Below are 27,984 nucleotides of genomic sequence, written 5' to 3'. Positions count from 1 at the left end.
TCATTCAAATGCAAACTCCAGGATTCCTCACAAATTATGGCTATCAAGGTAGAAAATATAGAACTAATATCTTAGATTATCAAAATATTATACTGTTTGTCTTGACAGAACTGCTCTCCCAAGCTGCTTGCATGCTGATGCTAAAATTACTAGCAAGAAAAACACAGTAGAATAAGGTTTCTGTTCATAACGACTCCATGTCATAACCAATCTCCATGCTGGCATCTTCAGAAGGATCTTTATGATACAGGCAGTAGTGACATCTACATCTAAACCTTTCCACTCTTGCTTCATCCTTGGAAGGCTGTTGGACGTATCGATGGTTTATAACCAACCACAGGAGCCTTTCCATCCTTTCTTTCCATGCACTTAACACCGTCCTGACTCCAGTCCTCCTCCTGTTGCTGAGTATTCGGTCCACAAGTCCCTGTGGTTTCTTCTCCCTCTCCTCTTGGGATGGATATTCTGATAGAGGGGAAGGGAGTTTGACGGCAGGGTTGAGAGTCAACTCACGAAGGTTCTTCACTAATACTTCAGAGTTAGTTCGAGAGGCAGCTGAGGCTCCCTGGGAATTTTCTTCACTGGCCATCTGAGAAGGTTCCGGGCCACAGGATGGGTAAAGCTTCGTTGGTGAGTCCATCCGAAGCCTAGTCACAGACAGACGCTCCTTCTAGATCTTTGGGTTCCAGGGGAAGGAGATGCTCAAAACTCAACTAGCTGCAAAGTAGCCGTAAAAACCAAGATAGCCCAGAAGGAGCGAGAAAAACCGAGACTTCGACAAACCCTGGCTAGAGAAAGAACAAACTCATCTTGACTTTAGTTTCCAAATGAAGAGGGCTCTGAGCCAGCTTCTCAACACTGCTGGTAGTCAGGCCATGATGTTTCCAATAGAATCAGTGACAGTGTTTCCAACAGAACACGGCCAAGACCTCGCAAACACTCCCCTCATTGAGAGATCACTTTTTTACATGTTTTTTTTATTTAACTTTTATTTTCTTAATTGTAATAAAATAGGCCAAACATAAAATTTCAGTTTAACCACTTTTAAGTGTGCGGTTCAGTGGCACTAAATGCGACCACATCACCGCGCAGCCATCCCTGCCCTCCAGGGCCAGAACTTCCTCATCTTCCCAGACTGAAACTACGTATCCATTAAACACTAACGCCCTCTTTCCAACCCCCCACCCCCTCCCCTGGCCCTCAGCAGCCACCATTCCACTTTCTGCCTCTCTGAACATGACTTCTCTAAGTACTTCATAGAAGTAGAATCCTACAATACTTGTCCTTTTGTGTTTGGCTTATTTCACTTAGCACAATGTCCTCAAATTCCATCCATGTTACAGCATGCACCAGAATTTTCTTCCTTTTTGAGGCTGAATAATATTTCATCACACACACACACACACACACACACACACACACACCCCATCTTGTTTACCCAGTCATGAATTGATGACCCCTTGGATGCCTCCATCCTTTGGTTATTGTGAACACTGACATTGTTTTTAATATATTTTTTTTAATTGGGCTTTGTTACCAGGACTTGCCTTGGCCTGCTTTGTTCTCTCACTTTACAAGCAAAGATTCCTGTGATAATCAATCCAGAGGTGATCTGCACTCATCCTGGGTCCTCTTGAGAGTCATCCCAAACCCCGTCTTTTAAAATGTCCTTCCCTATCACTCCTTCTTAGGAGAGGCCCCCGGTTCCTCCTATTAACTGGGGCAGCAAGTCCCTAAAGCTAACAGTAAAGTCATGGTCTAGCGGACTTTATCTCACATGCTCTGGTACCGTCCTATTAAACTAGACTTTAATTTCCAAAATACGTTGATTTTTGTACTTCGATAGGACTCGCATCGCGCCGATGGTAGTAGTACGAGTTAGTGGTCACCAAAGTGTCACCAGAGTAATGACACCATTTCACACCTGTAACCTGTCCTTCAGTTTTTAAATACTTTCACACAGGCAGCAGTCATGAATACTTAATGGCTGATGATAATATCTCTTCCTTTTCTCTGCCTTATGGAACCTTGTCTTGAGAGATGCTGACACCAGGTTCTCTCAGATAACTACAGACAACTGCTGTTTACTTCCTTCCAGTGGTCTGAGGAGAGAGGAAGGGTGAACGCTCTCTTGCCTTTACCCTTTATCACTGTAAAATAAGGGGGGGAAATGGTAAAAATAATAGCCAAACATAATCTTCAAAATGCACCTTGCACAAAGTGGACACTTCATAAAGGCTTTCATGAAATTTGAATTGTGCTTTATCTCAAGTCAATTCAAAAAACACAAATACTTGGTGTGTATTAAATACTGTGCTCGGATGCCAAAGTAAAAATACACTTATTCAGGTAATATTTATTATACCAGACACTGTAGGCATGTAAGGTATTGAGGTAGTTTTACTCTCCAAGAATAAGATGGCTCATTTTGGGTTTAGAGTTCTTTCTTTTGCAGATAAGGAAACAGGTTTAATTTTCCGTCTGTAACATGGGCTGTATGATGATTAAATTAAAGCATATACAATATCTAATATGTAATAGGTACTCATTTATTTCTGTAAGCAAGTCAGAGAAGGCAAAGCCTAGTACAAGAGAGCTGCGCGAATGCTCTAGAGAATTATGAAGGGGGCACCTGGGCAGCTCAGTAGGTTGAGCATCCAACTTTGGCTCAGGTCATGATCTCATGGTTCGTGGGTTCGAGCCCCGTGTCGGGCTCTGTGCTGACAGCTAGCTCAGAGCCTGGAGCCTGTTTCAGATTCTGTATCTCCCTCTCTCTCTGATCCTCCCCTGCTCACGCTGTCTCTCTCTCTCTCAAAAATAAATAAAACATTAAAAAAGTTTTTTTTAAATGGGAAAACACTTATAAAAAAAAGAATTATAAAGGGCTATGGGAATATAGGAGAAAGGGATGAGTCCAAATGCAAGAAGAACAGGTAAGAGTTCGGTTTTTAAAAGGCTGAATCGCACGTTGAGAGGGACAGCTACACCAAAGGACCCAGAAGGCAGCTAGGAAGAGGGCAGGGATGGGGATGTGAACTTGGAAGTCACCCACACAGAGAGGACAGATGGAGCAACGGGAGGGAAGAAGGTTGCAGGCTGTGCAAACGCTATGGCGACAGGCTCAGACCGGCCTTACGATCTTCAGTTTCCGCAAACCTAATTTGTAAACTTGGCTCTCACATAAAGAAGATTCTCAGGGCACCTGGGTGCCTCAGTCGGTTAAGCATCTGACTCCGGATTTTGGCTCAGGTCTTGGTCTCACAGTTCATGGGATCGAGCCCCACTCTGAGCTCGCTCTCTCTCTCTCTCTCTCTCTCTCTCTCAAAATAAATAAACTTAAAAAAAAGTTCTCAGCTGGATTTGAACATGTTGGCACACATTGAACAAACTGGTGAGGCAAGCCTATCAGAAGCCTATTTCTTGGAAGAGTAAGGAGTATCCTAGGAGAGAAATCAACTACAGGAAGAAGTTGCCAGAAACAAAGAGCACAGTGCCGTGCAGAAGCTGACCGAGCTAGAAGGAGGAATGGTAATTCTGACCGCACAGCAACTATCACGTACCGACTTGTCTCCTGGCTTAATCTCTACCGGAAGAGCGTGTGAGGTTGTGGAGAACAGATGCGCTCCAGGTGTTCTAGAAGAACGCTTTCAGTAAAAAGCATGTATGATAACGGTATCACACAACACTGCTTGAGTTCTCCGCTAGCACAAAAAAACACAACAAAAAACGTGAGGCAAGGTAGGAGCAGGGGTCGGGAAGGAGGAGGAAAATTTCTTCTCACTCCTGACACTTCGGTGAAGGAAGTACCACTGGCCTAACAGTCCTGGCCTCTTTCCCGAGGCCTGTCTTATTTCTCCATGAAAACAGGAAGTAAAATTTCAAGATGTGGAACAGGGCCTCCCCCCCGAGCGAAGGCAGGGTCCCAGGGGGCGGGCTCGGTGAGGACGCCTCCAAGTACTTGGGCATGAGGCTGTGCAGACCCGAGGCCCCCAAGTGACGTGTGGGTCCTGTCAGCCCCTCATTGGCACCCACAACTTGTTCTGATTTAACTACCTCCCTGTGCTACCAATTTACCTGGTGATCTCCAGCTAGCTTGATGAGAAACTTGAGTTGATTCGTAATTGTCATGGCAACCAGGCTTAGACAACTCTATAGTTCTGAGTAGTCCAATGTAAATGCTACCGGAAATTATGGCATCAGGGTATAGCAGTCTAATGAGTTACTGGACAAAAGAATATGGACATCAGTATACAGTGCGGGCCATGTATCATGAGACAGACAACAGGCTTTGGAGACAAACTGGCTGAATTCAAATCCTACCTGAGCTACTTTCTGCCTATATTTCCATAAACATGTTTTCTCTAATCTCTCTGAGACTCCCTTTCCTCATCTTCAAATTTTTTTAAATGTTTTATTTATTTTTGATACAGAGAGAGACAGAGCATGAGGTGGGGAGGGGCAGAGAGAGGAGGAGACACAGAACCGGAAGCAGGCTCCAGGCTCTGAGCTAGCTGTCAGCACAGAGCCTGACGTGGGGCTTGAACCCACGAACGTGAGATCTGACCTGAGCCGAAGTCGGAGGCTTAGCCGACTGAGCCACCCAGGCGCCCCCCTTTCCTCATCTTCAAAACACTGAGCGCACTACTTCATTCGAAGAATTATTGCAAGAGTTAGACATGCCAGGGCAAAACAGCACCACAGCACCCGGCATGTGGCAGGTGCTTAGTAAATGGTACACAGAAGTCGTTGTTATTATTTAATAGGCCCACCCTATCCGCTATTTATAAATACTGATCACTTCCGGTCATGTAGCCAGCATCTGAGAAAACAGACTGTGGCAGAGACTAATCGTTAACTATCAAATACACTCCTTCCTTGGGGCACCTGGATGGCGAAGTCAGTCAAGCATTTGACTCTTGATTTCAGCTCAGGATATGATCTCACGGTGGTGGGGTCAAGCCTGGTGTCAGGCCCTGCATGGAGGGCTCGGGATTCTCTCTCTCCCTCTCTCCCCGCCCCTCCCCCACATACATGTGTGCTTGCTTGAACTCTCTCAAGATAAACATTAAAAAAAAAACCAAATACACTTCTTCATGCATATCTCTGAGTTTTAGCAGGCACTTTACCATCCTTGTGGCTGGCTGCGGTCATGTGACTAAGTTTTAGCCAATGATATTATTGGATTTCCAAAAGGTTTCTTGATAGGAATTAACTGGGAAATGTTCTTTACCCTTTCTGACACCTGGGATTTTGGTGCAGCGGGGAAAGCCTCAGCATCTGTCCTGGACCGTGATGTGATCGTGAGTGGAACTAGTGATGAGAAAGGTAAAGCGGAAAGATAGGAGCAATGTTGACTATTCGGTGAAAGAAAACTCCTTACTTTGTTAAGACACTACCTTTGAGCGTCTGTTTTTGATAACCCCACACAATTTGTAACCCCTGCATGCCTATATTTAAATGGTGCATGAAGAAAGGAAATCAGAAAGAGACAGATCGCCATTGGTCAGAATGGGAGGAACAGGAAAGCATCAAGCAAAGGCAGCATCACAAGGGTGCCTGGATGGCTCAGTCAGTTAAGTGCTGGACTTTGGCTCAGGTCAAGATCTCCTGGTTTGTGGGATCGAGCCCTGTGTTGAGCCCTGAGTCAGCACAGATCCTGCTTGAGATCCTCTAACACCGTCTCTCTCTGCCCTTCCCCTGCTCTCTCTATCAGAAAAATGAGAGAGAAAAAGAAAATGCAGCACTACAGAAAATAAAGGAAGAAAAAATTTGGAAGTGTGAAGTCATTGGTACCAAACTCAGGATGAGGTCGGAAAGATGTCATTGTATTTGGCCATTAGAACACAAAATTCTGGGGGCGCCTGGGGGGGGCTCAGTCGGTTAGGTGTCTGACTTCGGCTCAGGTCATGATCTCACAGTTTGTGAGTTCGAGCCCCGTGTTGGGTTCTGTGCTGACATCTTAGAGCCTGGACCCTGCTTCAGATTCTCTCTCTCTCTCTCTCTCTCTCTCTCTCTCTCTCTCTCTCTCTCTCTCTCTCTCTCTCTCTCTGTCTCTCTCTGTTCCTCCCCCACTCATGCTGTCTCTCTTTCAAAAGTAAATAAAAACATTAAAAATTCTTTTAAAAAAGAACACAAAATTCTGCTGCAGCTTGAGACAGAAATCAGAGAACTGCAGGTTAACAAAGCGAGTCATAAAGGTCCTTTCCTGGTGTCTCAGAGAGACCGGAGGAGACGCAGTCCAGGCGTGAACAAGTTTGTTAAGAAGAAGAACCACGTGACCACGGATAGAAGAAAGCTCGACAGAGACGCGGGGGCAGGTGAGGAAGAAGGTCACGGGGAAAGCGGTGTCTGCGCGCGGTTCCGGAGGAACTACCGGAAGCTGAGTGGAACCTTCTCGTTCTCCTTCGAACGAACACTGGTTTTTAAAATAATCATGTTGTCCTGACGACATTCTTCAACCCTAAGTGCTGACAGCAGTGATTCTCTTTCTACATGGGAAATTGAGTGCCATCCTCAAATACTTGCATTAAATTTTAAATGAGCAGAACAGCACTCAGAACGTAATTTTGAAAGGGGAGAAATCTTGCAACACCAACAAAAAAATGTCATGTGGAAGAAAAGTGATTTTGGGGAAAACTGCTTAATCAGCTTAAGCCAAATGGGCTCTCTGTAGTTTTTAAATTGCTAACAGCAAATAAACTAAGAGTAAACTAAAACCCCAGAAGAGTGTTCATGAAATTAGACTCTCTTCAGAGCGCATCATTTCCCTTTGGATTTTAGTCACCTCATGCCACAATCCAAGCTTTAAATGACCTATTTTTGTTTCATCTACTTGTACATTTCTCCTTTTATTTTATAAAACTTATTATTTCTACAGCTAAAGTAAGCATTGCTTTTTTTTATGTTTATTTATTATTGAGACAGAGAGAAACAGAGCATGAGTAGGGGAGGAGCAGAGAGAAAGGGACACACAGAATCCGAAGCAGCTCCAGGCTCTGAGCTGTCTGCACAGAGCCCGACACAGGGCTCGAACCCACGAACCGGGAGATCATGACCTGATCTCAACCGGATGCTCAACTGACTGAGCCCCCCAGGTGCCCCGAAAGCAAGCATTGCTTTAAAAGAAAACTCCACAAACCCCTTAGGACTAGTTCATTCTTGGGAATTTTTGTATCTCTTTTGCTTCCCATGAAAAGCAGTAAGAAATACATACTTCACTTTAGAGAATATTTTGATGGCTAATTCTAACTATTCAAATAGAAAGACATCTTCCATTTCCTATCTTCTGTTTCTGCCTTGCCCTCAAAGTAGCCTTTGAATTCCATTTTGAGAAGAAAAGGTTGTGGATGTAAAATTTATGGACACAAAAAAACTAATCAATTATTTTCCCTTTTGTGTGTGTGCCATCTGTGCAGTTGTTTTCAGCACACGACACCTCATCTTGGGAGGGGAGGGAGGGGACAGCTGGGGTACCAGGGCAGCTGAGAGTGAGTTTAGGAGTCAAAAAGACCAATGCTCCGATTCTGACACACCTGTGGGGTGCCAGGGTGGCTCAGTTGGTTAAGAATCTGACTTCGGCTCAGGTCATGATCTCAAGGCTCCTGAACTCAAGTCCCACATCAGGCTCTGTGCTGACAGTTCAGGGCCTGAAGCTGCTTCAGATTCTGTGTCTCCCACTCTCTCTGACCCTCCACTACTCTCTCTCTCTCTCTCTCTCTCTCTCTCAAAAGTAAACAAATTCTGACATACCTGTATGACTCTGGCCTAGCAATAAAACTAAACCTTTCTTCATTTATAAAATAAGAGCAATAATTGCTTCCTACAACTACTCCTTTAATTACGCTAAATGGAATCAGTCAGACAGAAAAGGACAGATAATGCATGATTTCACCCATATAAAATATCTAGAAAAGGCAAATTCAATTCGTAGAGGCTGAATCGTTGGGGGAGGGGTGGGGCAGGGCGGCAGAACTGGGTGTTACCACCTAACGGCACCAAGCGTGTTTGGAGGGACAAGTTTTGGACACACAGTGACAGGTGCACCGTGTGAATGTACGAAATGCTACTGGACTGTATACTTTAAAATGACTAAAGTGCCAAATTTTATGTATTTCACCACAAAAAATCTTAATAGAATTATTCCTTTATGAATAGGAATTAAAATTTTTAATTTAAAATTTATAGATCGCCAAATTTGGAGGGAGGTCCATCTTCTTAAAATAGAAACTAGAGGACATGAAATCTGCCACGATTTTGGGCTTGTCCTCCCAAAACGAGTCGTTTCACATTTAGGCCCACATCCCAGTTCTTGCTGCTATTAGTGTGAGGCTTCGCACAATCACAGTCAAAGTCATAATTGGATTTTCCTTCCAACTTGAAAAATTATGTGTTCTTGATTATATTTTGAACTCTAGGGAAAATAAAAACCAGTTAAACAAAGGTGTTTGTTTAATAGTGTTGGATAAACTAGCAAAAAAATATGGTTTGGTAAGAACTTCACCCAATACACTAAGATAAATTTGAAATGGATTAAATATAAAAACAAGGTCATTAAAAAAATTCTGATAAGCTATGACTATTTTGGGTAGGCAAAGAATGTATACATCTCAAAATAGCAGAAGAAACTACTCAAAAAAAGACAGCTTTCAGGGCGCCTGGGGGGCTCAGTCAGTTGAGCGTCTGGCTTCAGCTCAGGTCATGATCTCACGGTTCCGTGGGTTTGAGCCCCGCGTCGGGCTCTGTGCTGACAGCTCAGAGCCTGGAGCCTGTCTTCAGATCCTGTGACTCCCTCTCTCTCTGCCCCTCCCCTGCTCACGCTGTCTCTCTCTCTCTCAAAAATAAATAAAAACATTAAAAACTTAGAAAAAGAAGATAGCTTTCACTCACTCTGCCCACTTATATGCGTGCACATGCGTACACACACACGCACACTCATTCACTATTTATTTCAATACTTTAAAAAAACAAACCATCAGAAGCAAAATCACAGCAGTTCCCACTTCTCTGCTGGAGACATATTCCAAGAACCCCAGTGGATGGCAGATAGTTCTAACCCTAAATATGCTATGTTTTTTCTGTTACAAAACATCTCTGATAAAGTTTAATTTATAAATTAGGTACAGTAAGAGGCTGACGACAATAACTAATAGTATGAGAGAGCAATCACAATATACTGTAATAAACGGTAACTTTTATTACATGTGCATGTAGTCTCTCTCTTCCTCAAAATGTCTTCTTTTTCTGTACTCACCTTTCTTCTTGCAATGACATGAGATGAGACCGTGCCTGTGTGCGGAGATGAAGTGAGGGGAAGGGCCTGGGCTCTGCGACCTAGCACTAGCTATCCTGACGCGCTGTCAGAGAGGATAATCCGCCTTCTGAACACTGTTGACGGCAGAAAACTGAAACCAGAGGAAGAAAAACCACAGGTAAGATTGGACTTCTGTATTTGGGGACAACGTTTACAAGAAACGTTTCAGACAAACCTCTGATATTCCCAAATGCAATGAGTGTTCACGGTTCACTAAGAAGAATCAAAACCCTGGTAGAAAAAAAACGGTCAAAGAATATGAACATTCATGAAGAAATACAGTTGGCTGATACAAAGAAGCCAAAAATACCCAGTTTCATTAAGGACAAGAGTGATTTAAGATTAATAATCACTAATTTGATGGAAATATCAACAGGCTGGTTTAGACCTAAACAAGCTCAGTTGACAAAGAAAAGTTCACAAAGAAAAAATAAGCGTGCAAGAAGGAGCCAGCATAACTAAAACAAAACAGAAAAGACTGATGGGCTGACATGGAAGAGGCTAGCCCTGCAGTCATTTGGCTCCAGGGCAGGAAAAGTCAGACATTTATAGATTGTTGGGCCAGAAAGAGACGAGACAAAAGGGAATTTAGAATATGGTAATAATACCATTTCTCCTAAGTGATGAAAGATGGATTCCAACGTGTGCTAGCCCCTAGGCAGCCCTCTGAAGGAAAACTTAACTTGGCTCCTGACTTCAAAATTTACACCAAAATAAAATCTAAATGGAGTAAACATTTAAGTGGGAAAAATTAAAAATAAAATTGCTAGAACACAACACTAGTTTTTTTCATTTCTAATAAGTTTTATTTTTATTTATTTTATTTACTTTTTTACAAATTGTTAATATTATTGTGTTTATGTTTGCTGAAGTATTTTAAAGTCCATTACAAACGTGAAGACATTTCACTCTGAAATACATCAGCATGCATCTCCAAAAATATTAGGACACTTTTCTATTTAACCATTATACCTTTAATAGATCCACCAATATTGGTAATTATTTAGTAGCTACTACTACCTAGTCCATTTTCTTTTTTTTATTAATAGTTTATTACCAAGTTGGTTTCCATATAACACCCAGTGCTCTTCCTCACAAGTGCCTCCCTCCATGACCATCACCCTCCTCCCCCTTTCCCTCCTCCCTCCTCAGCCCTCAGTTTGTGTTCAGCATTCAAAAGTTTCTCATGATTTGCCTCCCTCCCTCTCCCCAACTCTTCCCCCCCACTTTCCCCTTCCCATGGTCTCCTATTAGGTTTCTCCTGTTAGACCTATGAGTGACAACATAGGACTCCTAGAACTGGTCCACGAATTCAGCAAAACCGCAGGGTACAAAATCAGTGTACAGAAATCATTGCATTTTTATACACCAAAAATGAAGCAACAGAAAGAGAAATCAAGAAACTGATCCCATTCACAATTGCATGAAAAGCCATAAAATACCTAGGAACAGTAGTTGTTTTTAGTTGTGCTGTTTACCAAATCTAAGTCCTGGTAGAAAAGTATGGTAGATTTAATTTTTAATAAACGGTCACAATCATAGTTCATATCCCACATTCTTCTCTTAGAATATGACCTTAAAACTCCTTTCATTGGAAACTTAACAGAGGACCATGGGGGATGGGAGGGGGAAAATAGTTGGGCAGAGGGAGGGGGCAAACCATGAAAGACTCTTGAATACAGAGAACAAACTGAGGGCTGATGGGGGAGGGGGAGAGGGAAAGGGGGGTGATGGGCATGGAGGGGGCACTTGCGGGGATGAGCACCGGGTGTTACATGGGAACCAACTTGACAATAAACTATAAAAGAAAAAAAACCTCCTCTCACTGATCACGGGGCTCTGTGTCCCCTCTCCATGAACTGGGGTGGACCACTGCGACTTTTTTGACAAGAGAAAGCAGCGGAAGTGACTTCTCGGGCTAGATGATAAGGCGCTGTGTATTTCCACCTTTGCTCTCTGGCGACGCTCGCTGTGGGAACGGGGTCACTGTCCTGAACAGATGCCCACGCAGACCCGTACGGAGAGGAGGCAAACCAGCCAGCTCCCCACCCCGCCCGCAGCTCTGCCAGGAGCCAGCACCAACTTGACAGCTGCATAGGTAATCCACCCTGAACGGGATCATTCAGCCCCAAACGGAGTCCCCCCAGTGTCGCTAAGCAAAGAGCCATCCCTGCTGAGTCCTGGACAAATGTTTGCCTTTTTTTAAACACTGAGTTTTGGAGTGGTTTCTTAAACAGCAGCAGAAAACTGGAACAAATGGGATTTATGCATTTTTACCTTCACCAACAGGAACTGAGCCACCTTTTTGTGTCTTAGGCAAAGAAATAGTAACCAAAGCATTTGCGGAACATTGTAATTATGATTCGTTTTAAAAAAGAAAGTATGATGGACATTGATGTTGAAATAAAGCAAGACAGTAAGGCACATAAAAATGATAATTCTGTAAATTTGCCAAAGGAGTTTCTTTATCACATGCATAAAAAGGTCATTCAAATATTCACAATTCAAGATTTTCACATCGGGGGTGCCTGGGTGGGTGGCTCAGTTGGTTAAGTGTCCAACTTTGGCCTGGGTCACGATCTCGTGGTTTGTGAGTTCGAGCCCCGAGTTGGGCTCTGTGCTGACAGCTCAGAGCCTGGAGCCTGCTTCGGATTCTGTGTCTCCTTCTCTCTCTCTGCCCCTTCTTCACTCATGCTTGTCTGTCTCTCAAAAATAAATAAAAACATTTAAAACTTTTAAAAATAAACAAAAATTAAAAATAAAATTGCCAAGTAATGTTGCTTTCTTCTTTAGAAGTATAAGGTAAACAATTAATTTAATATATAGTATGTTCCTTTATAGTTATAAAAAACTCTACCACAGTATGATACATAAAGTAGTTGAGAAATACGGCCTTAGGGAGGAGATAAAGTGTTTAATCAGGAATGGTGACCTGAAACTGAAACCCGAGAGATGGAACGGAAGGCGGTCTGCACACTCGTGGCGGGAGAGAAGTGCCAAGGAGTGGGAAGGCGTGCGGAAGGTGTTCCCTTGGTGGGGGCCCGGGGGTCCCATATCACCCTGCTGTGAGGGTCTCCCACTCTGTGAGCCAGAACCCCCTCCCCTGTCTAGTTCCGTTTAGAGCTGGTGTTCTACAGGAAAGATTTCAACTGGCGTCCCTTCCTGGCCCCTGGGAGAGAAGCTCTCCAGGTCCTTGGAATTTCCCAGGTGAGAGGAGCAGCTCTGATACTCAGGGCAGGCCCCTGGAGAGTCTGAGGGTGGGGGCTGGCCGTGCTGGAAAGATCAGCCCTGTGAGCAGAGTAAGGCTTTGGGCCAAGTTGGTATCAGTCCAATCGCCTGGGTACAAGAGGGCTGGAGATGGAGTTCAACTGCATGGCCAAGGGTTCAATCAATTACACCTCTGCAACAAAGCCCCAGTAAGAACCCTGGACACCAAGCCTGGAGGAGCCTCCTGCCCAGACGCTGGTGCACCCTGACCCCGGCAGAGAGGACATGGAGACCCTCCCAGACCTCACCCTATGTGTCTCCTCTCTGGTCTCATTTTGATTTGTATCCTTTTGCTATAATAAAACCGCATCCATAAATAGAGCCCTTAGCTGACGTCTGTGAGTCATTCTAGGGAATGATCAGACGTGAGGGAGTAGTGGGAACCCCAGAATTCGTAGCTGATTGGTCCGGGGAGTCCCAGAGCCAGCAGCCAGGGTCTGCGGGGAGGAGGGTCTAGAGGAACCAGCCCTTCCCCTGTGACGGTCAGCCTGGAGGGTTAGAGTCGCAGTGCAGTTCGGACCACAAGGGAACTCTGCCTGGGCTAGGACGTCACAAGGAAAACAGCAGCCATAGTCGGTACGTTCCAGAAGACAGGAGGGGGCACCTCGCGCAGTGGTCGCCGGGCTCACCTCGCTGGCCTGGGGCAGCGCCCAGGCTGGGACTCCTCCGGGTCCTGCCACATGTCCTCCAGCTCCTCCGGGTCCCGGGCCAGAGATGCAGCGGCCCTGGGGCCTCGTCCAAGTCCTCGAGGCAGCGTAGCGAGAGACAGACCAAGCTCCCTTCTTGTTTGCCCGCTCTTTCCGGTCTGTCCCTGCTCCTGTTCTTGTTCAGTCTTCTTTCCAGCTGCTGATCTGGCTGACGTGCCAGGACGTCAGGCCCCGCAGCAGATGCAGGGCACCAGATCCCCACCAGTGGTCCCCGTTGCTTACGGTTCAGTCTCGACCACGGGTCCCTTACACTCTATCACTCAGATTTTACCTTGACTGCTACAACTGTTTCAGTCTGTCTGATTAAAAAAAAAAAACCACCATACACGCTAGGGTGTTCAATCCTGACTTTACACCAGACTCTTAAAAAATACTGATAGCATGCTCCTCCCTTGAAGTTCTGGGGAAAAGTTTAGGCAGTAAGTTGTTTTTTGAAAGGCTCCTAGGTGGTGCCAGTGTGTATCCAGAATTATTAAATGCTGCCCTAGAAGAAAGAGGGTGAGGAAAAGAAAACACGATCAGTCCTGGAAACACATCTATGCAAGACAGTGTAGCAGGAGTAGATCAAAACATCCCTTACCAGGCGAGGCATCCCTAAAAGCAAGGGACACAGAGGTATTCAAAATTAAGTCAAAGATACGGCAGGCTAATATTAACAAAAATGAAGGCGCAAAATAGCAATATACAACTGAAAAGAACCCAAAGTTAATAGTTTGAGAAAGGACCAAGGGTATTAGCATTGGCAACAGTTACAATCCACGGTGAAGGAAGGTGATGCTTCTCTTTGTATCTGGAATAGCTTCAGGATGTGTGCTCACTTCAGGAAAATCATAAATTAGAGTTGCCTCTTTCAGAGCTAAGAGGTCAAGAAGAGCAAAATGTGTAGGATTTGAAACATATAATTAACAGAATTTATCTACCAAATTAGCACATTTCACTGCTTTGATTCCACATAACGGCATTGTTGGAGTAGCTGGGGTTCTCTAGTCTTTCTGTAGTAAATGTCTGTGTCCTCAACAGGGTGCAGGCGAGGGACGGGCCAGAGACCCCTATTACGTTGTTCCAAACCTGCTTAAGCCGGTTCTCAATTATGTACGTTCTCAACCTAAGTATGATATACACCGATGAATAAGAATGCAGATGAATATAAAATACGGATATGAGGGGCGCCTGGGTGGCTCAGTCAGTTAAGCGTCCAGCTTTGGCTCAAGTCATGATCTCAAGGTTCATGGGTTCGAGCCCCGCATTGGGCTCTGTGCTGACAGCTCAGAGCCTGGAGCCTGTTTCAGATTCTGTGTCTCCCTCTCTCTGACCCTCCCCTGCTCGTGCTGTCTCTCTCTGTCTCTCAAAAATAAATAAAAAACAGAAAAAAATTATTTAAATATGAATATGAATGTGGAAAATAACAACTTCTACAGAACTAGTTGAATACTTTGTAAAGACTCGGTAAGGATCAATCCTTGTAAGAACTTGCTAAGATTAAGTGTGAGCAGGACAGCTGTGAGAAGGAAGGGTACAAAACTTGAGTCTTCACAAGTTTCTGTGTGTCTGCTTTCCACCATGAGGAAACTCAAAATGGAAATTAGAGACTATGCCGTCTGGTAGTGATTTATGCAAGAACAGCCACTAACTCCAACTAGAGCACCCGGATAGCAGGAAAAGGCTTTGGCTCAACATCAAAAGATGGGCAAGTGAAGGCATACTTATGTGTATTAAATTGATACACATGCATTTTAGTGTTTTTAAAGAACTCCTTGTTCTGGCATTTTTTATTTATGCAGCTTGTCAGGTAAGAGATAATTTTATCAAGGCAGAGTTTTGAAACAGACAGAGTAAGTGTTTCTCACACATGCATGGAACCATTATAAACACTGGGACAAGAAACCTTTAGGCAGCACCTGCGGGGTCACACGGGGATGGAGGGAGCTCACAGGCAGAAGGGCCGGCGGAGGAGGGGGTGCGCTTCCAAGCCCCCCCCCCCCAGCCTTCGGACAGGTGTCCCCGGCCATGGGTCAACCCTGTTGGCTCATTGCCAGGAAACCTAAAAAAAAGCCTGAGAGGATCCAGTGAGTGATCTGGTTTGTATCTCTACAGGTTTTCTTTCATTTTGCTGGTTTTTATTTTATCACATTGGCCACATTCTCTCTCCACAGGCTATACAATTAAAAGTCACTGTAGAAGGGAAAAAAACTCAATTAGAAATTTTTTAAAAAGGACCTAAATAACTCAAGTTAGAAAAATCAAACGTAAGAATACAGATGGTTTAACATGAAGAACGGTGAGTGCACCACCTGCCAAGTCCCAGGAGCTCATTCCGGCCTGCAGGGAAGACGGGGTGACCGGACTGGACTCACCCTCCTGCCTGAGCCATACACGGAAAACACAACAACGGACGTCAGTGGTCCCGAGAAGCAGGAGACAAGTGAGGTGAGCCTTCCGAGGGTGTCCACTTGCTGCCAGGAGGGAGTTTCCAGGCAGGGTGGTGGAGGGCGGGGCCGGCAGAGCCTGGAAACTCGGGGAGACTCCCCGGAGACGGAGCCGGAGGAGGGCCGTACTCAGGACCGCAGGGGGTTGAGCTGCTCAGGAGAGAACTCTAGGCCGTCAGCAGGTGTCCTCCAGTATTCACGAGAGTTGTGATCAGCACACAGGGGTGAAGACATTATCTCCGGCCGGGAGGAGAAGTGTCCCAGAGAACCGGCGGGAACACTCCGCACTCACACGGGACCAGGGATAGTATCTGTTCCCGCTGGACAGACTGAAACATTTCCCGATTCACGGGCCTCTGTTAGAGTATTCAAGAGTTTGGCTTCAGGAACGGGGTGAGTTAATCTGAAACAGTTCTGAAACCCTGCCTAACAAATCTTAAATCATGTCCTGGCGTCAATGGTCTACAAGTAACTTACGGGTGGCCCAGAAGAAAGCTCAAAAATACTTACAGAAATACAAACTATCAAGTATCCAGTGACGTGAAATCCATACTGCCCAGCGTCCAGTCAAAGCTGCAGGGCATGCAAAGCAGCGAGAAAATACACCCAATAAGGGGAGCGAACCAACAGAAACCAACGGAGAACTGACAAAAATATTAGAATTACAGGCAAGGACATTAAAAATTCTGTAACTTTGTTCCATTTGTTGAAATTTTAAAGTAAAGATAGTGAAGGAAAAAAAAGATCCAAAAATCATGTGTTAACTAACTCACTGGGGGACTCTTGTACAATGTGTATCAAGTCATGCTGTGTATGTGCTTTCAATAGGTCACAATGTGGTCAGTTGTACCTCAATGAAGCTGAAGAACAAAAGAAAAAAAAAGTACCAATCAGAAGAAAAGTGATGCCAATCAAACTCCTACAGAGAAAAACTACAATATCTAAGATGAAATTATATTAATTACTAACTAAACACTGCAGAAAAAAAAAAAGAAAAAGTAGTCTTGTAGACCAAGTAATACAACTATCCAAAATGGACACACAGAGAAAAAATAATTTAAAAACTACAGCACACTGACGCATAGGGGCACATGTACCCCAAAGTTCATAGCGGCACTTTCTACAATAGCCAAATCATGGAAAGAGCCTAAATGTCCATCACCTGATGAGTGGATCAAGAAGATGTGGTATATACACAATGGAGTACTGCATGGCAATGAGAAAGAATGAAATCTGGCCATTTGTAGGAAAGTGGATGGACCTCGAGGGTGTCATGCTAAGTGAAATAAGTCAGGCAGAGAAGGACAGATACCATATGTTTGCACTCATAGGTCTAATAGGAGAGACCTAACGGAGGACCGTGGGGGATGGGAAGGGGGGAAAGAGTTGGGGAGAGAGAGGGACACAAACCATGAAAGACTATTGAATACTGAAAAGAACCATGGACTGAAGGGGGAGGGGGAGGGAGGGGGAGGGGGTCATGGTCATGGTGGGGGGCACTTGTGGGGCAGAAGCACTGGGTGTTACATGGAAACCAATTTGAAAATAAACTATTAAAAAACAAAAACAAAAACAAAAATTACAGCACATCAGTGAGCTTTGGGATAACATCAAACAGGCTCGTATTAAGTGTCGTTGAAGTTTCCAAGAGGAAAGCGAGGACAAATTGTTTTTTGAGTAACGACCACAATTTTCCAATTTTGATGAAAATTATAAACCCGCAGAGCCATGAATCTCAAAATACTCCAACCAAAAGGAACATGAAGAAAACCGTATTGAGGCACATTATAATCCAACTGCTCAAAACCAGCTAGACAAAAACAACACATTATGTGCTAGACAACAGCTTCCTTACAGGAAATAATGCAGGCGGGGGGGACGGTGGAGCCACATTTTTAAGGTATCAAAAGGGGGAAAAATGGTGTCAAGTTAGAATTCTATACCCAGCAAAAAGATATTCCAAACAAAGGTAAAATATACCTTTGCAGACACAAAAGCTAAACGAATTCATCACCAGCAAGCCTGCACTTCTAGAAACATCCCCAAAACGTAGACACCAGATGATCTACACGGAGGACCAAAGAGCTCCAGAAATAGTAACTACTGGAATATCTGATTTGTACTTAAATCTCTTAAAGAGAATGTTTCAAAAAACAAAAACAATGCAGTGTGCTGCTTTTACACAAATAAATGCAAAATGTCTAACGGCACAGCAGGTCTAAGCAAGATGTGGGAGGGAAGGTCAAACCTATCAGGAACTAAAACGGAACTATAACTGCAGATAGAGTTTAACAAAAGTTATAAGAAATCCCATGTACAACTGTCTACCGATTAATTTGGAAAGACAGAGAAAATGTGTTTTTTTTTTTAGGAAGGTATAAATTATCAGACTGATTCCTGAGAAAGTGGGAAACATGGATAGAGCGATAACCATAAGGAAAAATGGGAGGAAAAAAATCAGTTCCTTCGAAGAAATTCATGTTACAAAGGAGTTCAACAAGTCTTAAGCAGGTAATTCCCATAGTTTTCAATTTTCTTTCCAGGACATAGAACCAGTTAAGACTGCCAATTCATTCCACTAAAACCAGCAGAACCAGAATTCCAAAACCAAACCAACATAATAAAACAAATTTTTAAAGAAAACCTCATTAGTACCGATCAAAGCCTTAACATCTCTGAAAAATAAGAATTCTAGAGTATTCAAGGCACCATACACTGTAATAAAGTTTTTACAACAGGATACAATGATAGTTCAAGGTTAGGAAACCTACTCAAAGAAAAAATCCTACGATGGTTAAGTCTCCTTTTTTAATTCAATCATCTGACAACCATTCCTTTGTTCATTCATCAAAAATTTACCAAGTAATTTCACACCGGGCACTGGGTACTGGGAATTCACCGGTAAGATGTTCTCTGCCTTCACGGAGCTCTCTAGAGAGATACAAATAAAAAGGAAATTAAAACACAGTATAAAGCTAAGACAAATACAGGTACTATTGGAATCGTACATTGGGAAGGTTTACGTGTAGGTTGGAATAATCCTGTAGGTTGGTTGCTCCTTCTAGCACGACACACAGCAGGTGTGAGGAATACAGGCCTGCTCAACAAAACTAGAGTGGTATCAAAGATGTTGGCTGATTGGATGGGGAAGGGGGAGTCAGACTCTTTGGAGGTCTTAGTATAGTAGTATGTGTTATGTATAAAACGGTAAAATAAGGGTCAAATACTTGGAATACTCGGTTAAGTATGAAGACTTCTTTACTACAGTACTTGTCAGCAGCTTTATGATGTTGTCAGTCTCTAAGAGAAGGCTACACACGGTCAGATAGTACAGAATATTTACCAAACACTTCATTACAGAACAGAGTGATATTTCATGCCAACATCCTTGGGGAGAAACTGAATTCCCACAAAAACACCTCTTCCTTTCTACTGTAGCTCTCAAACCTGGGTGAATGATCTCACCAACTCTGTCCAATTTGTTGGGGACAGCTTGTTCTGTCCCTTTACACAGCACATTTATTAGTTTGGTTACTTTCAACTGGATGGGATTGAAGTGAAAGAGATCCACTACCACCTAGGAAGGGGCGTGCCCCAAGTCATTACCATCACTGGAAGATTACCCTGAACCAGGAGCACCTAGGAGTCAGACCAGAGGATCGGGTCCACAGAGGACTCGCGATAGAGCCCGAGTCTTCGTGAATCCCTATACAAGCTGTGAAATACTCACGTAGGCAAGATGCCGGAGGACAAGCTCCCCGGAAACCTGCCACCACCAAACCGCGTCATTTGCGCAGACAGACACCTGTCAGTCTTCGTGCTCTCTGTCTGAGCAATGGCTCCACTCTCCAAAGGCGGCGTTTACAGACCGTGATGACCGGGCGGACATGAACGCCGGGAGACCAGGGAGGGAGAGCAGTCTGTAACGCGCAAGCACCGTAATCCAGGTCACTGGACGTCTGGCTCTAAAATACTAAGCTCCGTACGTACAAAAGGAGTATTTCAGGACGCTCTAGGAACAGACATTCTTCACGCCAGGCAATCGCTGAGCAAAAGTCTGTTGCTAATTTTGTACACACTGTCTCTAAAGTTAGCAATGTCAAAAAAATAAGACACACTCTTTTTTTAGGTTTTCAATATATTAAAAAACAACATTATGTAAATGCTGTGTTTAATATTAAAAAGGATCAAAAATTTTCAAGGAATGATTTTTTATAAACAAGTTCTACAATGAATGGGAAACAGTAACTTGATACACAAGTTTTGTTAAACAAGATTTAAAATTTTTTAAATCAGAAAAAGTTTAAGACTAAATTCTTTTAAACGTTCAAACAACAAAAGCAAGCTGCGCAATCTCCACGCTAACGCGATCCTTGTGCACCTGTCCTGGCACCTTGAAAACGTAGGACTTGACGTCTGGGTCACCCAGGCAGCACTTAAAGGGTTCATGAACCTTTTTTGCAAAAAAGTATACTTTCAGTAAAACATTTTACCATTTTATCTATGCTTTTACATTTTTGTTCTTCTTGAAAAGGGGGATTTATATTAACACTGTATTTTTTAATGTAAAAAAATACATTTAGAGATATTTAACTTCCTGAGTAACTTCAGTTATACATCAAACATGATTTAATGAGCAAATTTTAAAATGTTAGAGAGCATGTGTAGATTTACAATTTTATGTTCAGAGTAAAACTCAAACGAGCATGTCATAGAACTTACACTAAAAATTCTCTAAGAAGTCAAATATGACTTATCCCCAGCCATTACCAATAAGCTTCTGAAGTAAAACGTTAGTAAAATGAGTCACTGAAATGATTTTTTTATTAACAAAATACTGATAGTCGTTTCAGACTATCCGAACTTGAATGTTTTCTATTATATACACCAAAATCTGATTCACTGACGACAAACTTCTTGCAATACAAAAAGATAACAGATAATTAACATATCTGCTTTATAATACAACCAACCCATCTAATACCCTCCTTCCTTAATTGTCTAAAATGATTAGAAATTGTGGCACTTTCTTTTGCATAAAACCCTTTTCTCTTCATAAAACCCTGAGGTGAAAGGTTATTAATGTAGTAAAACCAGAACCACAATTCTCACTTCTGTATTAGACGGCTGCTAGAGGTTTAAGAACTTTTATAAAGAAATATGGCAACTTGTAAAGCTGCTCTGTACAGTTAACAAAAACTCTTCTGGATCAGTTTAGCTAAAAGGGCCTAGAATGACCCTGTAAAAACACTGTCCTCTCAGCGCTTGTTAGTGTCGGGACGAACGCCATTTTCCGTCTCTACTGCTGTCTCTTCTGCTCTCGTAGTCGTGGCTCCAGCCGTCAGGATTCCGTTCTTCATGGAAGTAGTCCTCTCTGCTTCCCCGGTAGTGATGGTCGGACCCATGGTCAGCGTAGCGCTGCTCGCGGCCATAGTGTCTGTCCAGGGCGTAGGGATGAGAATTCTGTCTGACCTTACGTTGTGACGATGGCGTCTCCTGGCGCCACTGGGGGCCTGACTGGCTAAAAGTAGGATTATGTGACTGCGCCGCTGGGGAAAATCCTGACGGGTCCAGATGCGGAGAGCCAAACTTCCCGCCATATGACATCTGTCTCAAGATGCTGTTCATCTACGAGAAGAAGAAAAGAAGGAAATGGTAACTACAACTATTTTTAGATATGAAAGCCAACATATATTTAGTCTCAGTGAACCAAACAGATAATGATGGAAAAGAAAATTTACTCTTGCCCAGGTTGATCTTAGGTTAAACAAGTCGCAGGAGAAAAACACACTGGCTTGGCGCACCCCACAGTGTCCCTACAAGACACCTGTAGGAAACTACTGCTTTTTTTTTTTATGTTTATTTTTGAAAGAGGAAAAGGGAGACAAGGCAGGCTCTGTGCTGACAGCGGAAGGCCCGACGAAGGGCTTCCACTCACAAAATGCGGGATCATGACCTGAGCTGAAGCTGGAAGCTTCCCCCACTGAGCCACGCAGGTGCCCCCCCCCCCCGCCCCGACTGCGACCACCCCTCCCACTCCTTGCTCTCAAGAACAAGACTGAGCAGGGAAGACAAACAAGTGAGGGTGACGTAAGGCGCTGGCTGAGCAGCACACGGAGCCTGGAGCGCACTGCCATCAGGATCGGCCTCAGGAAGGCGGCGCCGGGGCTGAGCGTTTAGTAACAGGATGAGGGACGATGTTCAGGGGAAGAAGGTCAAGGAAAGGCAACTGCACAAGGATAACAAGGAAACAGGATGTGTTCATAGAACAGTGAGTAATTCTGACTGAGAGGCTGCAGAGATCATAAGCGGTGATTAATGGGCGATTAGGCTAAAAAGCTTAATTGGCATCAGATGATGGGCGTACCTAATCGAGAATTCTGATTTTATCTTGCAGACAATGGGAAGTCAAATTACCAGGAAGATAAGCCAAACAGGGTTACAATAGTTTTGAAACAAGTGTGTAAGATGGCCAGTGAGGCGGAAATGGAGACAAGTATGAACTGACTAGACCAGCGGTCCCCAAGCTCCGCCTGCAGGTGGCTGACAAGCCAGTGCCTACAGCCCACTGAGGAAAGTATGTGAGATGTACACGGAAGCTGACACCCCTTTATACTGGCCTCCGTTGTACCTCACTTCACTCTTGTGTTTTTATTTTGCAGACCTGCAAAAGGTCAAGGGGTCATAAGCCAAGACTGTGATTTGGGCAAAGGAAAAAAAAGAAGAAATGAATTCAAGAAAAAGAAAAAATGAAGGACTTGACGACAAAATGAGAAAATGAAGGCCTGGACACAAAGATGGAACAGGAAAACATCCCAAGGATTTTAAGCCTAGTCTCATAACCTCATGGTACAGAAAACACGGAAAGCAGGAGAAAGCGGGTCTAGAAGGCTCCACATACTCAATGACTGTTATTAAGCATCTAAGAGAGCATCAGGATAAGCCCCTCAGCATCGGTGGCAAGAACATCAGAGAACAAATTTCCGGTCTTTGAAACACAACGCCCCCAACAACGGCTGAAGAAAAATCCAAATGTGAAACACAGCTCTCCTACCGACCTTCCATCTTTTCAGGGGGTACCGCAGCCCGTGAACACGAATACGAATGATCAATCCACAATGATCATGCTAGTCTAACTAAAACTTAGGACATTACTTAAGAATTATTTGAACTTTTCAATCTAAGTGTTTTGGTAGTTTTTGTTTGTTGTTTGCTTGTTTTTAGCAACTCAAGCTGATAAATCAACCTACCACTGCTTGTCTCTGAAAATTTTCTGGAGTCGAGAAAGACCTCTGAATTATCTGTGCTGACGGATTCATGTTATCCACAGTCCTGTCATACCTGGGAAAGAAACACAACATATAACCATTCACTTAACAAATATTTACTACACACTAATCATGAGCAAGACACAGGTCCCAAAGGTAGGAATGAACCAGACAAGGCGTCTGCTCTCCTAGATAAGGCGAAGGATTCGGACAGTAAAACAGTTTCACCTTGTTACATGTGATATTATGAAGAGTCAGCTAGAAACCAAGTAGGGTAAAGGACAGGAGTTCTGATTTAGCTCGCTGGTCAGGGATGGCCTTTCTAGAAAGGAGACATCTGAAGTGAAAACCGCGTAACAAGATCACCTGGAGGCAAAACATTCCGCCGCAGGAAGACCGAGCGGGGGGGGGGGGGGGGGGGCCAGCTCTGCGGCCCGGGGCCGCCCCAGCGGTCTTGACAGGCTCCTGTGTCTGTATTTTCTATGGGCTGTTACGCTGGCCCGCGAGGCCTGACCCCTTAGAGTAAAGAAACCCGGTCAATCCCGGGACGGGCACAAAGGCTTAGGCTGAAAACTGAAATGAAAAGGATTTGGGGGCGCCCGGGGGGCTGTCGGTTAAGCCTCCGACCTCGGCTCAGGTCAGATCTCACGTTCGTGGGTTCGAGCCCCGCGTCGGGCTCTGTGCTTGCAGCCAGCTCAGAGCCTGGAGCCTGCTTCCGGTTCTGTGTCTCCTCCTCTCTCTGCCCCTCCCCCTCTCATGCTCTGTCTCTCTCTGTATCAAAAATAAATAAAACATTAAAAAAAAGTACAAACTTATAAAAAAAAAAGGATTTGGTTGATTAGATATGAAAGATGAGGGAAAAAGAAAAATTAAGGATAAAAATCCAGATTTTGGGCTTGAGTAATTACATACACATTTACTGAGACAGGGAAAACTGGGAGAACAAGGAATAGAGAGTTCTGTAACATAAATCGGATATTAATTTCAAGGATTTGTATCTTATTCCCCACCTCCTAAAAAGGGAGCTTGTCTACAGAAAACTCACTTAGCAAGTATTTTATATTTATTTTATTTTAAAGTATTTAGAATCAAATCACGAATTCATTTGTCTCATAGTTCGGATCTTTTCACTTTGAGTTTTCTTTTTTTTGTTTTTGAGAGAGAGAGAGAGACAGAAGCACGGAGCACAGGCACGAGTGTGCGCAGGGAGGGGCAGGGGGAGAGCGCGAACCCCGAGTGGTCTCCACACTTCGTGTGAAGCCTGATGCAGGGCTCGAGCTCCCGACCCTGGGATCAGAACCTGAGCCAAGAGAGTCAAAACTCTCAACGGACTGAGCTACCCAGGGGCTCCCCATTTTGGATTTCCTTAAATCAGTTACATACCTAGATGCCAAAGGAATAAAAAGTATGATTTTCCTTAGAAGAGGAGTATAAACAAGATGCACACTGTTGCCTTAAATTAAAAACAACTTATTTACTTGTCTATTTTTTCTCAAAGAGAATTCTCGGAGAGCTGAAAACCCATTTTCCCTCCAACCTGAAGTACGTGCGAAGCTTTTACAAAAGAGGTCTGAGAAGCTCCAAGCTCCGAATGCGCTGAGAAGTATTTAAACACAGCTCCAGTGGACAAGAAGGGACGTGAGGCGCCCCTTCCACACCCCTCCTCTGCGCGACCCCGCCTTCCGCTCGCCCAGCTCGTGGCACCACCTAACCCAGACCCAGCGTCATCCCTCTATCTTGCAACAGTGTCCTCGCTGGTCTGTTTTCAGCCCTGTCCCCTCCAAGCCGCCCTCCCCCAGCCACCAAACAAATCACTAAAATACAAACCCGCTCTGAAAACACGTGCGCATCTTCCCACTGTTTTGAGGACAGAGTTCCCGGGTCCTAACTAACTACGGCCGAGAAGCAAGACCCCAGGTCATCTCGCCTCTTCCCCTTCACCCCCACCGTCTACTGCCTCCGCCGCTCATTCCCTGGGACCTGGGCACGCCGGCCCCTGTCAGCGCCTCCTTCGTTTAGATCATCCCTCCTTGCTGGCTCTTTTCTTCACGCCTGTTCTACCCTTCCTCTAGAAAACTCATCAAATACACACGTGTCCTCGGGCAGACCTGTACGCGCCACCGGGCAGCCTGTCCCAGGGGCTCGTCCCGGTGCCTGGGCTTCAGGCCCCGAGCAAGTTACCCTCCAGCCCTCACTTTCCTCACCTGTAAGAGAGCCGACAGCCCCCTACCTCGGCAGACTGCGTGGGGAACAAGGCCAAGTGCAAAGGCCCCGAAGAGCCAGCCACACACTTGTTAACTCTTCCCTAAACGAAGCCCATTACGATCGATCTAAAACCTCTGTGGATGAACCAGGAGACAAGTGTCCCCGGTGAAAGATCAGCTTCCCCAAAGCAAACAAACTTACTGAATGCAAACATGGGAACTTTTCCAACCCTCAGTACCTAGAAGAGAGTCTTCTCCTTCCCCATGGACGGACAGGACCAGAGAAACAGCCCACCTCAAGATTATGCAATCCGTAGAGGCAGACCTAGAATCCAATTCTACAAACTCTGAGTCCACTAGTCCGCTTACAGATAGGTGCTTTTAAACTGCAAGTTAACAACCAATTAGTGGTCAAACTGATTTAAATTGTTAAAGGAAGTAGACGAGAAAATAGAGTATCCTGAAAGCAGTGAGGCAAGTAATGCTCTGGGAAATTTTGTCTCAGGTATGTACAAAACCATGTGGGTGTAAGTCTTTCCAAATGAACGTAATTAAGTTAACACACGCATCCGTTTTCGGGGTGCTATCTGTGTCTGTCTATAATCCCCTTGAAATAAGACGGCTCGTTACAAGCCGAAAGACAAACAACATGGCAGAAGAATAAAGAAGCAGGAGCGTAAGGGAGGAAACAAACTGCTCCTTGTGCATTTTGGGATCGCTACCTAAGAAAACTTCTGGTAAATGATTTTAACAACAGGTGAAAACATTACCTGCTAGGAGATGTGGAGGTCGGGCTTGAGTTTCCGATGTGATGTTGGGGATATGACAAACTGGCGTCCTGTGAGGCGTGGCTACTTCCTAACATGAAAAAATTAAGAGAAATCATTGATAGAAAACGTAGGTTGAAATTATGTCTCCCCTATCCGAAATCATGTAGACAGAGACTAGAAAGAAAACCTCAAATTACGGTAGACCGCTTTTCAACTCCAGAAAATTCTAAGTGTTTAACACCACACATATCCAAAACAAAGGGTTCCGAACAAGGCCTCCCAACGTATAAACACCCAATCTGGCCATAATATTGGTTCCCACGCTGAATTTTTGGGACTGGATACACAAGTTTCATCGTCAGGACCCAGAATCTAAATGTGTACGCGTAAATTACAAGGCAGCCAGGAAAAGCAGTTTCAGAAAACAATCCTTCCTCCTTTCAGAACAAGGACCCACGTCATTCTAACAACAAAGTTTACCTTCTCCTCACTTAACCCAAACTCAGTGTTAACATAGTTTTCAAAATCCTTGTCGTCAATATTACCAATTTTCAGGGATATATAAAGTTTACTATCCACAAAGCTTAACGTACTTTCATCCAAAGAGAGGTGCTTTACAATGGAATAAAATTAAAAACAAAGAAGAAACAAAAAGCCCCTCTCCCCAAACAGTAACACTGAATAGTTACCTGATCTAAACTGAATTTTGATGGGCCTCCCAAAAAGTTTGATTCCGTTAAGTAGGTTCATCGCATAAGGAACAGACACTTCATGTTTGAAATTCACAAATGCGAACTGCTTTGGTTTACCATCCTTATCTTTTGGGATTTTCACTTTTATTACTGGCCCGGCCTACAGACCAAAAGAGAAAGACTCGAATTTTACAAAGTTTAAAAACAACAACAACAAAGTCACCAGGAAGTCTAAAGAAATGGACACACAAGCCTTTCCACCTCGGTGAGAGATCCTGAAGCTGGGACCCAACACCTGAGTGATTCATTTGGGGAGTGAAACCCATAGGGAACCACAAGCAGTCCCTCAGTTTACATTTCAGAGTCCTTTGTGACTTTTTAACACGGCGACCAACAGCCATCACTTTCTCACTCCGCGGTAACGGTTTATCGAGAGCTACAGAAAGTGGTTTTCTCAGACTAAAAACCCACTTTTTTTTTTTTTTTTTTTTTTTTTTTTACCGATTAACCAAACGTTACCAGTTGTTAGAGAACAGAATTGGAAAGCACAGGATACTCTTGAATTTAACGCATTTTAAGGAGGATTTTAACACAGAAACACAAGTCTGCTTCTCTACATAGTATTGAGGAGTCTCTCTTAAGTATTTTAGTGCTGCAATTTAAAAAAGAAAAACTTACGTGGAAAACAATCACCAAACAATTGAAATAAACTCTACCAGTGCCTACGGGGAAGGAAGGACTAGGAAAAAGCACTGCTCCTCGAAGTCCCATCCGTACCCTTCACCGCCCGGGGCTGTCACCTCGGCGTGAACTGACCGGGGCCCTCCCATAGGGCGACCCCCCTCGCCCCCCCCGAGAGCGCCCACCCGCCCCGAGCGGCCCAGCCGTCCGGGACCCACCGCCAGCTTCCGAGAGGAAGGCGAGCACGGCGCCGGGCCGGGCCGCACGGCGGCCGGGAAACTAACGGCAGGGCCGCGCTCGGCCGCTCACCTGGTGGAAAAGCTCGAACAGGAGCTCCTCGGTCACCTTCGTCTCAAGGTTGCCCACAAAGAGCGTGCGATCCGCTTCCGCCGCCGCCGCCCCCATCGCTACGTCGCCCCCTCCCGCAGAGGCCGAGGGTCGTCGCCGCCGCACTCACTGCGCACTCGCGGAACCCACGTCCTCGCCGCGCGGACGTCACGGACGACTACGTCACTCCGCTCGCTCGCGGCGGGCGGGCCGCGCATGCTCACGAGGAGAGGGCGGAGGAGGGCGGGCCCCGGCTCGTGGGCGGTGTGGGGCGTGGCTGCGCATGCGGGCGGGGGTCGTGGGCGGGGCCGGCTGGACCGGTCGGAGCTGCC

At 44.7% G+C, this 27,984-nt stretch overlaps 2 protein-coding genes across 2 annotated transcripts; both read right to left on the bottom strand.

The window, feature by feature from the left end:
* Window positions 1-184: 184 nt before the first annotated feature.
* LOC115306752 (developmental pluripotency-associated protein 3-like) lies at window positions 185-640 on the bottom strand. Its single transcript, XM_029957298.1, has one exon. It carries the CDS (start codon window positions 638-640, stop codon window positions 185-187), a length of 456 nt encoding a protein of 151 aa, XP_029813158.1.
* A 19,224-nt stretch (window positions 641-19,864) lies between these two features.
* RBM7 (RNA binding motif protein 7) lies at window positions 19,865-27,814 on the bottom strand. The gene is made up of 5 exons (XM_029914961.1): window positions 27,635-27,814; window positions 26,642-26,804; window positions 25,953-26,040; window positions 22,961-23,051; window positions 19,865-21,338 (listed from the first exon to the last, which is right to left on the bottom strand). The coding sequence occupies exons 1-5, from the start codon at window positions 27,728-27,730 to the stop codon at window positions 20,979-20,981; spliced, it is 798 nt and encodes a 265-aa protein (XP_029770821.1). The 5' UTR covers window positions 27,731-27,814; the 3' UTR covers window positions 19,865-20,978.
* Between the last annotated feature and the right edge of the window lie 170 nt (window positions 27,815-27,984).

Source organism: Suricata suricatta, chromosome 11 (assembly GCF_006229205.1).
Source record: "Suricata suricatta isolate VVHF042 chromosome 11, meerkat_22Aug2017_6uvM2_HiC, whole genome shotgun sequence".
Taxonomy (NCBI): Eukaryota; Metazoa; Chordata; class Mammalia; order Carnivora; family Herpestidae; genus Suricata; species Suricata suricatta.
This window is presented reverse-complemented; position numbering and strand designations above follow the sequence as displayed.